Raw genomic sequence first — 16,151 nt, 5'->3', positions numbered from 1 at the left:
TGTTTTCAGATGCAGAAAGTCCAAGTGCAGATTGTGATTCAGTCGTCGCTGAACTGGCACAGTGTTTGGACCATCTTTCCCTCTTAGATTGTAGCCAACAGACATACCTTTAGAAAGATTGGCTGCTTGACAATGATATTGGGTTTCACAAGTTATATGCTTATAGTTCCAGCCTTATCCTATACCCATCTGTGCATTTTTATATTGACTTGCCATGTAACTTTCTACATCACATTCAACATATGTTATGGGGTGACTTATGTCAAGTCTGTTGACTACATTTGTTCTTTTGATGAACATGTATTTTTTAGAAATATGAATGATATATGTAAAAACTTTAAATCTTATTTTTAAATGCTGTACTATACACTTTCCATCATATGCCACTCTGGCAAGATGTTTTGAGTCCTAAAAAAATAATCAAATAATTTTGGTTACTCTATGGAATCAATTACAACTATAGCGGTGATAGACTTGTTGGTTTGCACTCGTAAGATGCACTTGTTTGTAAGAAATATGTATAAAAGAAAAATATTAATGGTTCAAGCATAATATGTAAATCCATAGAAAAGTAATTACTTAAGGGGCTTTAGAAGTAATGGATAAATTGTACAAACACTAGATCAAATGTTTTGTTACATTTTACAGATTAGTGTGGAGTTGATTTATGGAAATGTTTTTTTTTGCTTTTGAGGGTAATTGCAGACAACATCTCTATATTAGAACGATTACTGGTGTTGCACACATTATCTCCCATTTAAAATTAAGATTTTGTACAAACAGTATGAAATAGTAACGTGGACAAACAGCAATAATTAATGTATTATTGTTGATGGGACATAAGAGCCAGCTTGTGTTCTGGTACTGAAAATCACTTCAGTACCATTGCATTCTGTGTAATTGGATACTGTAATTGCTTGTGGTTTTGTATGTACATTGATAATTTCTGAGGTCTTGGACATGCATAATGTCCTGTACAAAACATGTATAAACGCCTTTTCATCCCATGTTTTATATTTTGTAAAAATGAAAAATGCTTTATATGACAAACCACTTTATTGTCTTTTTTAAGTATTTTTGTTGAATATTTATATAATTTTTTGCTTAATTTTTCTCACATACCAAGTAATTTTTCTGGGTAAAGTTTGAAACTATCAATCTGAAGTGTTTTGCAATTCTACACGTTCCTTTCGAGTTATAATTTCACAACATGAAACCATAACATTCTTAAGGATACACAGTGAATTAGCATAGGGTAAGTAATATATAAACGGATAATACAAAGCAATACAGCTTATCCAGTTTTATTAAATCTTATAGCTCAAAACAGATTTTCAGAGGATATTCTTTAAACCAATATTTCAAGACTATGCAGAGATCATTCAGTTACAATTCATTAATGACAACCGCTTTGTTAATGTAGGTCTTTCTGTACAAATATATGAGCTGTTGCGTGGCTACTGGTTTGTTGGATTATATTATATTTTATACGGAGTGTACACTGATGCCATTTTAATATACACCAACAGTATACCATCTTCCATTGAAACGTAACACTGAATTATATTCTATGCATTTCCAGAAATGGCGAGTTGGGATCATTGGCTCCAACGGGTAACTAACAATTACACGTGAACTTTAATCCAATTATCCAAAACATAACGACCATACATATGTTGCTTGCAGAGAAATAACTCATTTGGTGGAGCAGCAATACTCCATCATGTATCATGAACTTAAATCTGGCCAGGTCAACATCTTATCAATCTGAGCTCATTACAAATTATTACCATTTTTGAGGGAAACTCATACGTTGCAGTTCAACATACATAATGTGCCCTGACATGGAAACATCAGTTTCCCCGCATATGGCTTGGAGCCACAGTTAAGATGAGCATCACCAACATATCTCCATAACTTTGGGGTAATGTTGACTTCTAATACAGTGTCACTTAGCTATAGTTGCCAACTTAGTTTGATGATAAATGCAAAACCTTGCAGTAACAGTTATCAGGGATTACGTATAAACATCACACCAATGGAAAGTGTATCGAATCATTGCTGAGTTTTAGGTAAGAATTCGTTTTTACTCATTGATGGTGCTGTGCAATTGCCTCTGTGCTTTTTGGACTTTTCTCCGTGCGACTCCTTTTTTAAAGTTCAAGGACACTTCATCTCATATCTTCAGCCGATCAACTTTTATTTAAATTAATCTGACATTGGAGATTCAAAACTCAGGCAAAAATAAAAATACCAAATGAAAACATGATTTTGCACACATCACTATCTTAATGCTAATATTTTTAAAAGCTTGTCCAATATTTTCAACAGACCTGAAATTGTTTACATATGAAAACTTATTCAGTTAAAGCTAAACTTAAATTAATGTTTATATTACGTTAAAAGTCTAACAGATTTCATAATATTGTACAGTAAAACATGTATGATAATGTAATTCCCCTTTTCTAGTGACTATGCATGGTTTTCCTTATGATCCCGAATGACTTGATTTGAAGCTTTCGTGACTGCACGAATCTATACTCTGGTTCTTTCGGTAAAGTCACGTAGATAGAAAAAATAATAAAATAAAAGAATTCACAACGTTTCGGTCGCAACACAAGCGTCCCCACAAACCCTCCCCCCTCTCCCCTATAAACTCCCACAGCCAAACTCCCCCTCCCTTCCCTCTCCCCTCTCCCCTCCCGTGCCTATATAAAGCCACAACAGCAGATGATTTTTTCACACCTGAAAACGGACGCTTGTGTTGCGACCGAAGCGTCTTTTTATACTTGACTACCGAAAGAACCAGAGAGTATCCCTATTGACTGTTGATGCTGTTTAGACTTGTGGCACAAGGGGAATCGGCACTTTCCATACATAAAGAACTGTAACAAAGTAATTCCCTGCGGGCCAGGTAATACAAGTTCTGTCATTGAAATCCCACTCAAGTCGTTGAAGCTGTGTGGGTACATGTGTAAGGTCATGAAAATCCTAGTGTCCAATCATGGACGTTTCTGACGTTGATCTTGAGCAGTGCACGTGGTTATTCAACCACTTGAGTTGATTTTGGATTATTCCAAATCATTAAACAACGAAACTTGCCACTAATGTGTCATGCACTGTATGTAGTTATCAGCAATGTACGTATTCTATACGTACGTATTCTGTTAAATAACTGTACGTATTCTGTTAAATAACTGATCACTCGTGAAATATCCTCTGTTAAGTGCCTCTGTGCTCTTTCTCACAGACTCTTTGCTGTGTAACAAGTGAACATGGGTGTTCAAATAAAGTACATTTTGGAACGAAAAATAATCCTGCTACTTTTCCATGTACTTTGCACAGTATGTTCTGGTAATCGCAGCACTCATGAATGGCATAGTTGCAAGCTGGTTTAATTACGTAGACGTTACATTTTGTATTCTATTAAAGTGTTTACATATGTTACAGCAAACATTAAATATATTCATTGACATCGTTTTAAGAACGAAATATCTGTTTAAAAATTGACTTTATCGACATGTCCTCGTGAAGCACGTACACAATCCTAAAACAATGTCTGGCAATAGCCATTTTATCATGAGATAATGTCAAGAGTCATTGAGCAAAAGTTTAAACTTCCAATGAGGCAGGTTACATAAATGTGAAATGGAAAATAGATTACTTAATCTTGGTTTTGTATTAAAACTTCGGTCAAGTCTGTTGCAGTAGTTTATATTTCTTCACGTATAAATGGCTACTACTGTGTGCTATATAAAGGATACACTCATGGCAGCCTCACAGACGTGAAACTCACGTGTGGATATTGTTGAATAAAATGTAAAGTGATCCAATCATGCAGGAAAATATTCATAACTTACGTGGTCAAAGCTAATTAGAGTTCCTAAAAAAACTCATCCAAATGTGTTGCAGTCACCTCTGAGCACCCATTTAATCACATACCCAAATGCAATGTGGATAATGGATGAGGACGCACAGTATATTTGGTAGAGACGAGCATTCTGTCCCATCCAAAGGCTTCCAATTGATTGCTAATTACACCCAAATCTAGACAGTGAGTTTGCGGCATCTGTTATGGGGTAACTGCTGAGATGTCACTGCTCTAATATCCTGGGTTTAAATCCCAGAAACTTCCATAACTAAACTGGGTACTCAAATGTAATTATCTGATCGTCTCAGCCCAATCACCATTCCTTAAAAACATTCAAACGGTTTGGCACTTAATTTTGGTTAATTAGAACTCTAAGAATTAAAAATATAACTTTGACTTCCATACGAGGATAATTTTTGGAGCAGGGAAAGTGCGGTACCTATTTATTTTATTTTACCAGGTAAAGCCCACCTAGCAATAGAGCAGTCGATTTACGAAAACAATTCGTTCATGAGACCCGTCTGTAAGTTGGAACAATAATGTACCGTATTTAAATGCCCATACAGTCAGTGTTATGAAATGTGTTAGTTCAGCAAAACAGGGAAACTCAAATATTAAGAAATATTGTACATTTGCATGTGACACAAAAAATATAGTAAAACAAAAAGTAAAGAGAAAATGTTTTATTTTCGCTTATCTGATGCTGGCTTGTCAGAAGGGGCGCAATAAGTAACCACAATTGCACACACGGGACACGTGCGGACGCACAGACACTTAACAACGATCCACCTTGCAGCATTCACAGACGTACGGGGCAAGTGTTGTTAGCGAGCAGCGCCTATGAAGGCCGGCACGGCACACGAGGGGATGAGTGGCCCGCACCACGCCCGGCTGCCTTTGTCTCCCCAGTGGCGATGTTTACACACCGCACCAGGTACTCATTTGAGGCTGAGTCAACCTAGAGGAAGCCCATGACCCATTCAGATAATCGTCTGTTGGTCGTGAGCGCGCTAACCGCCACACTATTGCTACCCACACTTTCACACAAATACTCATTACATTTCAAGGATATGTTAACGAAAGTTCAGCGGTTCAGTTTGCAAGTGTGAGTTTGCGTTTTAAGTCAATATAAAAAATATATATTTCGTGGAAGCTGGTTGGTAAGTGCGAGTTCGACGACCTGTATCGCTATTTTTCGGAGGCGACCTGGCCACGAATGAAAGCTCAACGAAGTGGCTTCTCATGTGGAAATTTATAGCAACCAAATACTTTTAAAGCATATTTCTAAATGTAAAGGGTAAAACCGGAGGACTCGCAGCATAATTACACAACAGGGAGAGACGTGCAGACTCTAAATTTACGGGCAGGGGTCGGGATCGAAGCTACGACCTGTACACCAAGCGAGGTAGTTAATATATCACTACCGTGGCTTCTTTTTACATTTGTGGGCCAGCCATATCAGAGGTAGTTTGTGATATCTACTTCTGTGGCTCAATCTTTAACCATGGGTGAAGTTTTGCTCTGCAAGAGATCCAAACGCATGCCACCAATGGCACAAGATACAATTGGGGGGGATAAATATGATGTAAATCGTATACTCCGTCTGCTTATGAAAAAAAACATGAGCAACTATGTGAATTATTCCCTATGGTCAATGAATAATAAATGTTAATTTCTAATTGATTTAGCCATTCAGTTGCTTTGTCTGACAGTTGGTGAATTGCAGACACCTGGGGAAATTTGATGGAAGGGTTGACCCTGAGAAGGACGTTTTTGATGGCCTAAACAGTTGCTCCTCTTACAGGAAGGTCGATGATTGACTTTCGGTCACCGTTTTGATGACATTCGTCGAGGTTTTTGCACTTAACAGGGTGGCGCTGTGAGTAGTCAGTGCCATCTTCCACCCCTATAAGTAATGATTAACCTTGCCACAGGCTCTCCGACAGGCTGGTTCTGCTCTCCGTCGTGTCAACATGTGGGTCGGTCACCAGCGCGGTTGGTTTTAGGGGAAAGGCCCTGCGGTGCTTCTTGAACGACTTTGCATTCGATGCTTTTGGGGTCACAAAGTCCCACCGTCTTCCTCCGGTGTGGATCCCTCACTGGGGTATTGCATTGGGACCGGACCCCTTGTTCACTAGCTCCTATTGTGGAGGCAGGAGCAGGTTTCTTCTTTTGGAGTCGGCCAGCGTGAGATCCGGTGATATGAAGATTCGGTTGCTCTGGATGAGGGTACCCTTTCCCTTGGAGAGTCTCGCCAGCTTCAACGCCTCTTGTCTGCGACAGAAATGGATCAACATCTGACAAGGTCTCGGCTTCTTGTTGGTCTCCTGCCTATTCTGTATGCTTGCACTTTTGAGTCCGGTGAGATGGAAGGGGAGTCTGGAGCCTCAGCTGTTTTTTTTCTCTTATTTTAGCCTCGCGTTTGTTTTATACTTCTTTCATATTTTCTTCGTGCTTACGGCCTGAGTCGCCCATCACTTCTGCCGCGTTTTTGAGATTCATGGATGGCTGCCTCCTGCTTATCCAAGCGGTCGTTGAAGGTGTCCATCTTGCTATTAAAAGGGGGGGGGGGGGCATTTTCTTCTAACCTTATGCCGAATTGGTCAATCTTAGGGTGAAGTTCTTGGAGGAGCTGGAAAGCCTCTTCGGTGAGATCGTCAGCTCTGACCTTGTGTGGCCGGGCAAGCGAGCGGGGAGGTCGCTTTCACCCTCTAACCTGGTGGCCTGTCCGCCGTTAGGCACGAGGGGACGGACTGGGTCTCGGTTTGCGGGGGGAGTCATTGTTCCTGGGATCAGCGAAATATGTATGTGTGTGGTGGGGAGGGGGTGGGGAGGTTGGTTCCAAATTTGCCCAAGAGGTTCTCTTAATAGGCCGGGTGAAACTACAAACACGTTTAGCACGGGTAATAGTGTTAGGTAAGTGAGAAGGTTTGTGGAAGTCCTTGAGAGAGCCGTTCACTTGCACATGACGTGACAGCTTGCCCCGGAATTGTTAAATAATTATAACCCTTTAATAACTTCACATTCACTATTACAGCAGTATATGATTTTATTACAATAATTTAATTAGAACTTTAATTTTATAATGTTATGTAACTATATATTTAATTATCACCAAGACATAACATTGAGAATAACCTTAGTTAATGCAGAAGCACACTGTGGATACTTGGTTAGAAAGGTAAGAACTATCCCAAGTAAAATACAAAATAAAATAAAACCCACAACCCGCTTCCCAGATAACGTGATTGTTTTTCTGTTAATGTGTCATAATTTGGATCTTCTGCTATGATCAGACAGTGGCCATAATTGCCAATAATTAGATGTTAGTTTCAGTCTGTGATTGAGTTACGTATTCATGTTGCGTGGTTGACAACCATTTCGTTACATTTAGCCTCTTTACCATATGTATGGATACACAGCAGCTCGCCGCTCCTTCATGAATAACAACGCTACTGTGCACTCATTAATTTGTGTTTCATTGATCTTAGGAGGCAGTGCCCAGGCAAAAAAAAACAAAGAGAACAGAGACAGCGTAAAGTAACTGGCTGTCACCAGAGGCGTTTGCAGCGAAGCAAACCCGGAGGAAGCTGTAGTGCCTTTGAAAGAAACTGTCGGACTTGCTGACATTATTAACGTACACGTGCGCACACACCGACATCCACACACGCACATGTGCGTGCACACAAAGGCAAGACAAAGATCCCCCGTATAGCCTTTACAGAATGTTGGTGCCCCAAACAGTCTGTGCGCACAGGCACACACAAATACCCACTCCCGGCAGGATTCTGTGACTCGCTACGTCTCGCGGAGGATTTTTCCGCTGAACAAAATAGTTCGACGGTTCGGATCACAAGTGCGAGTTCACATTCGCAAGTCGATGTTAAACACATTCATATCTTATGGGAAGCTGATTTTGTAAGTGCGGGGGTTCGTAAGTCGAGTACTGTCTATTTACAGCCAATCTTAACCATCTTTATACAAAAAATATCAGCATGACGTGATAAGGTCGCACCCCTGGGAGCATCACGCATGTACTTATACTGCAACAGGATCAATATTACTGGTAGGAACCTCCTGGTTACACCAGCCCACAGGGAATTATTGTGTCCGTCGTGCAGGGAGGGGCTGGGTGGGGAGGGGAGGGTGGGGAGGGGCTGGGTGGGGAGGGGAGGGTGGGAGGGGTGGAGTGGGGTGGGGAGGGGCTGGTCACCCCGTGGTGCCCTTATAAAACTCAACGTTTAACCTAATCACGCCGGCTTGTGCCCGCCCTCACAGTCGGCCATATTTGCGGTATACACCACGCCGCCGTTGACCCTGGCCATTGACCGAGCAACCCAACGTTACTACCAGCCACCCTCCGCAGGAATGTGTTGACAAGTCAAGTGCCATGCAATCTCAGTACTTGTCATTACTATTCATGCTCAGAGGCAATTAAAATGAAATAAGTAAAAAAATAACATGCTTCACCAATTTAAGTATTTTTTTTATGTACGGATAAAATATGCATTCCTTGCAATTGTTGACAAGAAGTAAGCAGATAAAGGTTTTCCCAAATTATTTTGTTCATTGAAATGTTGGTATACCACGAGAACGTTACTTTTGTTAATTTAATCTCTCAGACTCTTCCGTTCTGTTGGTTTGGTATCATCGTACCCCAATGATAAAATTGCTTCAGGCCCTTGGAGAGTGTTGCTGTATATCAGTGACGTGCGGTGACGTCAATGGCTGGGGAGGCACTGGCTCGTGTCAGAGCCAGATTCACACACTGAGGAGGGCGTGGCCTCACGGAGGGGGGCGTGTCCTCACTGAGGGGGGCGTGTTAGACACGTCCCCCTCAGTGAGGCAGATGTGATAGCTGCCTCCCCTGGTGCTTTTCATTGCAGTTTCATGACGAGATCAGCGAGCCTAAATATCTTTATACACATACGTGAAATAAGTTACCTGGAGTATGGAAGGCGAGGACATGAAATGAAGGGGTCTACAAACATTAAATTGGTGACATACTGAGATAGTAACAGACACGTGCTTATTGTCCACGCTCCATTTAGTTCCTGAGGGGTTGCGCAATTAGAGGGGAGGCTGAGCGCGTCGCTGCCTCCCTCTCGTGTATTCCTGTATTTGCAGCGGAGCTCCGCAAATTTGGCGATTTTTACTATAAAAATGATTGGAATCGTACAGAAATTACATTTATAACACAAATCAGTAGTAAAATCTTAATATTCATTTTATTTGTTTTTTCTTTTTTACTTTTAGTAACAGCTATTATCATTGGAGTATGACAGATGAGGCTCTGCCTTCCCTGCCTCCCCTGACCGCACGTCCCTGCTGTATATTGCATCGAGTGAATTGCTCATCCTAATTAAGACTTTCTTTGATATGTTTCACAGTTATAATAATGATAAATTACAGCCATTTTTCGATCCACTTCTGGCTGAAGGTCTCCCCACGCCTGTCACTGTGGTAGGTGAAAGGGAGGGCTCTAGGACCCGTTTACTGTAAGTTTACAATGATGTTATTCGTGGCTGGGAACCAACCCGGGGTCACCTCGTTCTTCACGCAGTCAGTTCATCACTGCGCCACGGCTCTCCCCTCCCATGATGTTTTAGTATTCTACGTATTAAATATGATTAAATCCAACTATATGTCAAAAAAACCCGTAACATCAGAGAAGAATAGTATTGGATCTTTTGGTAAAGTCACGTAGAAGGGAAATAACAAAATAATAATAAAACAATACCATTCTCACGACGTTTCGGCCACCACACACGCAGCCGTCCTTAGGTGAAGAACAGAGCTGTCGGACAGCTTTAAATCGAAATCGGAGAAGAAAACCAGGCTTTTGCCATGTATACTATGTCTAGTCATGTACGTGAAAATGTATCTGGCATCATATCAGTTGTCGGGTCCTTGTGGTGCCTGCAAATGTATTGTAGAATCCACAGAGAGAAACAACAAAGTTAACCACGCGCAATCAAACTCTGCAGCATACTCACCCTCAGGTGGAAGTGATTTTGTGCCAGTAAAATAAACGACATGGGCCATGCATCACGGGAACATTTGATGCTTTCGTTGACTTGCCAATGCCCTTCTCCATTTATGTGCATAATAAGGCCAACACAAATGTTATTTTACGTGAATTATAAATAAACGTTATGTGATACTGAGTCATTTGTTTTATTTAATGCCTTAGAAGTTCCATTAAAACTATGTTATGAGACAGAAAATAGCAAAACGGCCTTTATGATGACACGAAAATTGCATCCTAAATCTTGTTTAAGAGTTCCCATTACGGTGAAATAGAATAATATTAAAACCCTGCACACAAGATGGCGTTCTGCAGCTCCCATTCTTGATATTATCATTTACATATTATGCGCGGAACATTTTCACACACATGACTGTATTACATTATTTTAAAAAATGAATGTCACTAGCTATTTATAAAACTGTACCGTCTGTACTCATTGTTAATAACAAAAAGCACGCGCACACCGTAAATAATGAATATCAGAGGGGTAGAGTACACATTAAAATAGTGGCAGTAAATAAATCATGGGTGATTATATACACACGGACACAGTTGTGTTCACAACCGTGCAATGCTATTGTAGAGCTCCTGTGTTCAAGGAATGTCGTAAAGTGAGGCTAAAAGTGTGTTGGCGTGCAGGTGATGGAGGGGGAACATGCTGTCACTTGATACCATTACAAAGCCCGAGCACTTAGCAGTAATTCTCCATTGTCCGTCCCGAGCGCAGACACGCTGCTGTTGACAAAACATGCCTCGTGTAAAGAAAGCTCACGTTGATATGATTTTGTCCACCAGGATAAGATGCATTGTATTTTAAGAGCAATTGTCAGGAGTGGTCGGATGCCTTGAGAGTAATGGCTTTGGCAGAGAACTGAGCCAGCCCGTCTGAACGGCGACGATTAAATTCTGAACTCCTGCTGAAACACGGTAGAAGGCATTGGGCGAGGTGTGGTGGCATCAACGGCTTTGGCCACGATGACATCTTGATCCTGCTGAAAATAAGCCAGGTTCTGAGGTGTAACGAGTTGATGGTCTCGGCCTGGGTCAACAATGGAAAGAAGTAGGCATTGAACAATTCACCCTGCAATTGTTACAATTTGTAGTTGTCCTTTGGTTAAAGATTCCATTATTTGCCTGCCATTGTGTTGCACTTGGGCTGCAGTGTTCACATGAACAAATCACATACAACTTACAGAAAATAATTAAATTGTACACAGACAATTTTCTGCATGTATTTGTGACAGCAAAACGTGTATTTTTTTTAATTCTTACGTCATTGCAAGAGTGATAAAAATGCATTTCATGGTTTACATGCTCAGCTGTGACAGGATATGTTTAAAATATGGACTGAACTATGAACCCCTCTGCACAAACTGTAAAGGACATTTAAGGAGAGAATCACCGTGAGCAGCTCTGTAGTGTCATCCCCAGGGATAGTTCCTTGCAAAAGTTGCCACTCTGTTCTCCGTAGGAAAGTCCCAAAATAGGAATTTATCTGCCAGGTCGCATCCTTCTTGTTAGAGAGCACAATTAGGATCTAATTGATTTCAACAAGTGACTAAATGGATAGCAGAGAAAGGAATATGAGAGCTATCTTTAAATATGGAACGCAGTGCTATCAAGATAGTGTACCTTCATTATAGTGACAAGTGTCAATCTGCTGCTAGATGAGGGCCTTCCTACGCTGTGTGAGTCATGGGAGTTATTGAGTCGTACTTCACCACGCTTGTTAGTGTGGCGAAGTGAAGTTGGCGAGTAATCGTGACAGAGTACAATAACATTCTGCTGCAGTGTCGTTAGCTTCCCTCCTCATATTTCAAGATTAGACGAGATTGTGCATATTTTGGGGGATTTGTTCATATGTCATGGTTATTGTAATCTATGTTATGGATATGAAATGTATGAACATTTTTTGTTATTTGTGATTTTGCACCACTGCCAACACAGTACAGTGTCACCAAATGATGTTATTTACAATTTACTTAATTTATATATAAGATATAGAGGAGTCCAACACATGCAAGTGGCATCTTCAAACAACTATGTATTTCGAAGTGCACAACACAGAGAGACAGTTTAACACGTTAGCTTTTGCGACCAATATCATCCATAATACAGGTTTTTTTTCGGGTTATATCGCGTAAATATGTGGCGTTAAACCCGCCACCACCCGACACAGCCAATTAGTAAGGTTTGTCACGTATGTTCTGCCGAGTGTAAATTGAAGGTATGTAAAAGATGATGCGTGAAGATGAGGCTTGAGGCGAGGTGGGTTGTACGTGCCGTGCCGCCCGCAATCATCCCCACGAGGACTGACGTGGCCGCCACCACCCGCCTGCACGTGCTTGTGCCACTGTGTGATCGAGTCGGGTCACTAAATAGGCGCTGTGCTCGGTGAGAAGTGATGCTAATGGTGATGAGACATGATAGGGCTAGTGGGGTTAACGTTCGGTAATGGTGTGGGCAGTTAACAAAACTGCCTGGGTGTGTGGGAAGCAGGTCAGTACACGGCTTGTTCTCCGTGACATTCCCGCACTATGTGACCCTCCTGGCCACAGCGGTGACAGACTACAGTCTTACAAGGACGAGGTGCACCTGCTGTGTGTACCTCACACAGGCCAGACCTTGGATGACCACCACCACATCATTGAGCGTCACCTCCATCGTTCTCGCCACCGTTGCTCGCACCCCTGATGTCGCCACCAGTTCTGCCGCATCTTCCGCCTGGCTCTGCCAGCCATGCCACGACATGGGTTGGGCCAATCACCTCCTTGTGGGCCTAGATGTTCCAGGCAACCCACAAGGAGGTGCGCGATTCCTCATCTACTACCGGCAGCACAATCCTCACCCGGTGGGCGAAATTAATAAGCCGATGAGCTCACCAATATCACGCCACGGTATGCCAACTCATGGTTCCAGGAGCTGGCGGCCCTGGAAGTGCTGAGCCATGGTGGATAGGGGGTGCTAGACTTCTGCCTGTAATTGCCCAATACACTGCTTGGAGGGTGTCTGAGTTCTCAGGAATGGAAAATAATGTCACCAGCACCTAATCCCCCGGCACCATCAGGCAGGGCCTTCAGAACCTCCTCTTCTGTCCAGTTGAGCACCCTGTATGTGACCTCGAAGCGGCAGACAAACGCTGCCCAATGACCACCCACGGTCATGAAATTTTCCACTTGCCCAAGGTGACAGGGCTGCCTCATTTTCGATTCATTCCTGCATAGCAGTGGAAGGCGGCGGTTGGGCAAGTCGCCCCTGGGTTTCCACCGAGCTTGGTGGCTGGACAGTTGACTCTGTCGGTGGAGCCACCTCACCACGCAGCAGCCCGGCAAGCAGCCCGGCAAGCAGCCCGGCAAGCAGCCCGGCAAGCAGCCCGGCAAGCAGCCCGGCAAGCAGCCCGGCAAGCAGCCCGGCAAGCAGCCCGGCAAGCAGCCCGGCAAGCAGCCCGGCAAGCAGCCCGGCAAGCAGCCCGGCAAGCAGCCCGGCAAGCAGCCCGGCAAGCAGCCCGGCAAGCAGCCCGGCAAGCAGCCCGGCAAGCAGCCCGGCAAGCAGCCCGGCAAGCAGCCCGGCAAGCAGCCGCTGAATTCCCTTGTCGCTGCTGCTTACCTGCTAGCCCATTGCCTCTGGAAGTTTTGGCGAGTCTCTCCTACAACCGGGACGTCGGCCACGGTTGCGGCGCCAGACGTGGCAGGTCCTGACAGTTGTTGGGTTCCTGCCACCGGCGGCACTAGCTTTGGCATTTTGGATATATCACGCTGCTTCCACCAATTGTAGAGCGCAGAGAGGAGTCCAGTGCATGGGAGTGGCCTGTTTAAGCCGGTAATAATGTCGATGTGCGTAACACGTAGGGAGACAGGACAAAAATGCCTCAAACTTCCGTTCCCTGTCCCTTAAATTTTGTCTCGCTTCATACAGAGGTCGTAAGCTGTGCCACATGCAGAGGATTTAATTAATTGGGGATCACCTCTCGGCATCCCTTACATATTTTTTTTTTACAGAAAAGCTGCCTGTGCATGCACATATCCATACAGCCACGATGTGGTACACAAATTGTGGACTATATTGTAATAATTTATTTGATTTGTTGATTCATGTACAGTAATTTATTGAACCAGGGAAGGACCTGGTTTCTGTATCCAGCCAGATAATAGTGAGTGTATTGCATCCTGGGATACCGTTGAATAAATACAAAATATATTGCAACAACCTAAACTGAAATTTCACAGTCAGATAGCGCTGTGGGAAGTTTGCAAGTAAGAAACCTATGATCCCTTCTACGTGACTTTACCGAAAGAACCAAGAAGTTGATCTCTATTTTCTTCCAAATTGGACTATATAGTCCATAAAAAGTCGACAATTCAAATATATCTCTTTACCTCAAAATTGCGCATTTAAATCCACAGTCTGCTACTGCTGCCATATTCTCACTTTCTACAGCCACATGTGCTAACACGCTGAATCCCACTGACATAAATGCATAAACCATGTCGCTCAGGTGCAATTGACTTATAATTAATTGTGATCCCTGGGTTTCATGGGTATTAATTGATTCCCGATATTCCAATTGCACTATCATGTTGTAAGATAAAGATATTTCCATTTCGGACTCTCGCAGCTCGCAGTGCACCGATATGTGTCAAAGAACAGCACCTGAAAATGAAGTCGCACATCTACTTTTGAATTCACTTCAACGGGCTTCTTTATATCAACTAGGGGCATAAATTATACTGTATATGGCCTGCATATTGTTTACCGTATTTCAAGTAAACAAAATTTTATAATTTCAAGAGCTGAAAAAAAATGTATCAAGTGAAAAATAAAATATCATGATGGAAATTATATTTCAGGAATTGGTAACCGAGCAGAAACCAAAATGAAAACACAATTTCCCTCTGTTTAACTACTCTCCTAACCTTGTCTCCCTTGATGAGGACAGGGTGTTGTACTTATGGGAATAATATGGGATAATTATACAGAAAAACAGGAAACATAAAGTAAAATAGGTTTAATTAAACGTAATGGTGCTAAATAATGTAAAACGCATAATGGAATGCTTTTTTGGGGTCATAACGTTTCAGTCTGAGCTGTTATCACTTTCCTCACAAATCAGAGGTGTGCATACACTGGGGGGAATTGTCTGCAGAAGGACCATTTTCACTGCAGAGGGCAGCCAACCAAAGCATATAATGCAGGAAAACTTTACGCATTATAATTTGGGAGCATTTAAATATTACTTTCCCTTGTTACTCTTTGGTTCTTTCGGCAAAGTCACGTAGGTAGAAAAATAATAGATCACGACGTTTCGATCGCAACACAAGCAATCATCATCAGGTGGGACAACTACAGCAAGAAAAAACTGCTGAAGTATGCGAGAGATCTGCCGTGGCACGAGGTTTTATAGGCCTCGGTAGTAGGGGGGGAGAGAGAAGCGGTGGGGGGGGGAGAAGGGGGGGGGGAGAGAGAAGCGGGGGGGAGAGGGGGCGGGGCAGGAAGTGGACCCCGTAGCAGCACCCGGGCTGCCGCGGTGGTCCACTTTACTCCAGTGACCCGGGTGCTACTGCGGGGTCCACTTTCTGCCCCGCCTCCTTCCCCCCCCCTTCTCTCCCCCCCCTTCTCTCTCCCCCCTACTGCCGAGGCCTATATAACCTCGTGCCACGGCAGATCTCTCGCCTACTTCAGCAGTTTTTAAATCCTTTATATTAAGTTTGCTTGCTTGCTTACGACCGTGAAAATCTTTCGGTCGTTTTTTAACCCACTTCCCGTGATCCGATCGAGCTGACATTTTCCACACCGACTCGTTGTGCGTGACAATTAATGTTTCTGAAAAACGATTTTCCAAAATGTTACATTTTTTAGGACAAAAAAATATTTAATTACCAATTGCTTAATGGTGCAATACAATCATCTGACCCATAGGTGGCAGCCATCTCAAGCCAGAGGACGAGAGGACTCTAGCCATCCACGCATATAAAGGATTTATAGTGAAAAACTTTGTTTTTTACGGGTTATACTTGTTTCTTGCTGTGGTTGTCCCACCTGATGATGATTGTTTGTGTTGCGATCGAAACGTCGTGATCTATTATTTTTCTACCTACGTGACTTTACCGAAAGAACCAAAGAGTATGGATTCCTGCAGTCACGAAAGCTTCAAATCAAGATTTCCCTTGTTAGTTTAAGATCAAATAGGTGAACGCGTGCAATTTCATATGTAATGTTAAGTTGTTATTGTGAGCAAGATAACCTTTTGAT

At 42.7% G+C, this 16,151-nt stretch overlaps 1 protein-coding gene and 1 long non-coding RNA gene across 18 annotated transcripts in view; both read left to right on the top strand.

The window, feature by feature from the left end:
• The window catches only part of LOC144738116 (uncharacterized), a 195,549-nt gene extending 194,499 nt beyond the window's left edge, over nucleotides 1-1,050 (top strand). For all 17 annotated transcript variants that reach the window (XM_078621146.1, XM_078621101.1, XM_078621057.1 and 14 more), the window contains one exon: nucleotides 10-1,050. In XM_078621146.1, the coding sequence (XP_078477272.1) occupies nucleotides 10-113 (104 nt within the window). In that variant the 3' untranslated portion in view covers nucleotides 114-1,050. The remainder of the gene's footprint in view (nucleotides 1-9) is intronic.
• A 465-nt stretch (nucleotides 1,051-1,515) lies between these two features.
• Nucleotides 1,516-3,315, top strand: LOC144738182 (uncharacterized). The gene is made up of 2 exons (XR_013589158.1): nucleotides 1,516-1,614; nucleotides 3,251-3,315. It is a non-coding gene; the product is annotated as an uncharacterized LOC144738182 (long non-coding RNA).
• The last annotated feature ends 12,836 nt before the right edge of the window (nucleotides 3,316-16,151 follow it).

The sequence above is a fragment of the Lampetra planeri genome, chromosome 3 (genome assembly GCF_965212315.1).
Source record: "Lampetra planeri chromosome 3, kcLamPlan1.2.h2, whole genome shotgun sequence".
NCBI lineage: Eukaryota > Metazoa > Chordata > Hyperoartia > Petromyzontiformes > Petromyzontidae > Lampetra > Lampetra planeri.
This window is presented reverse-complemented; position numbering and strand designations above follow the sequence as displayed.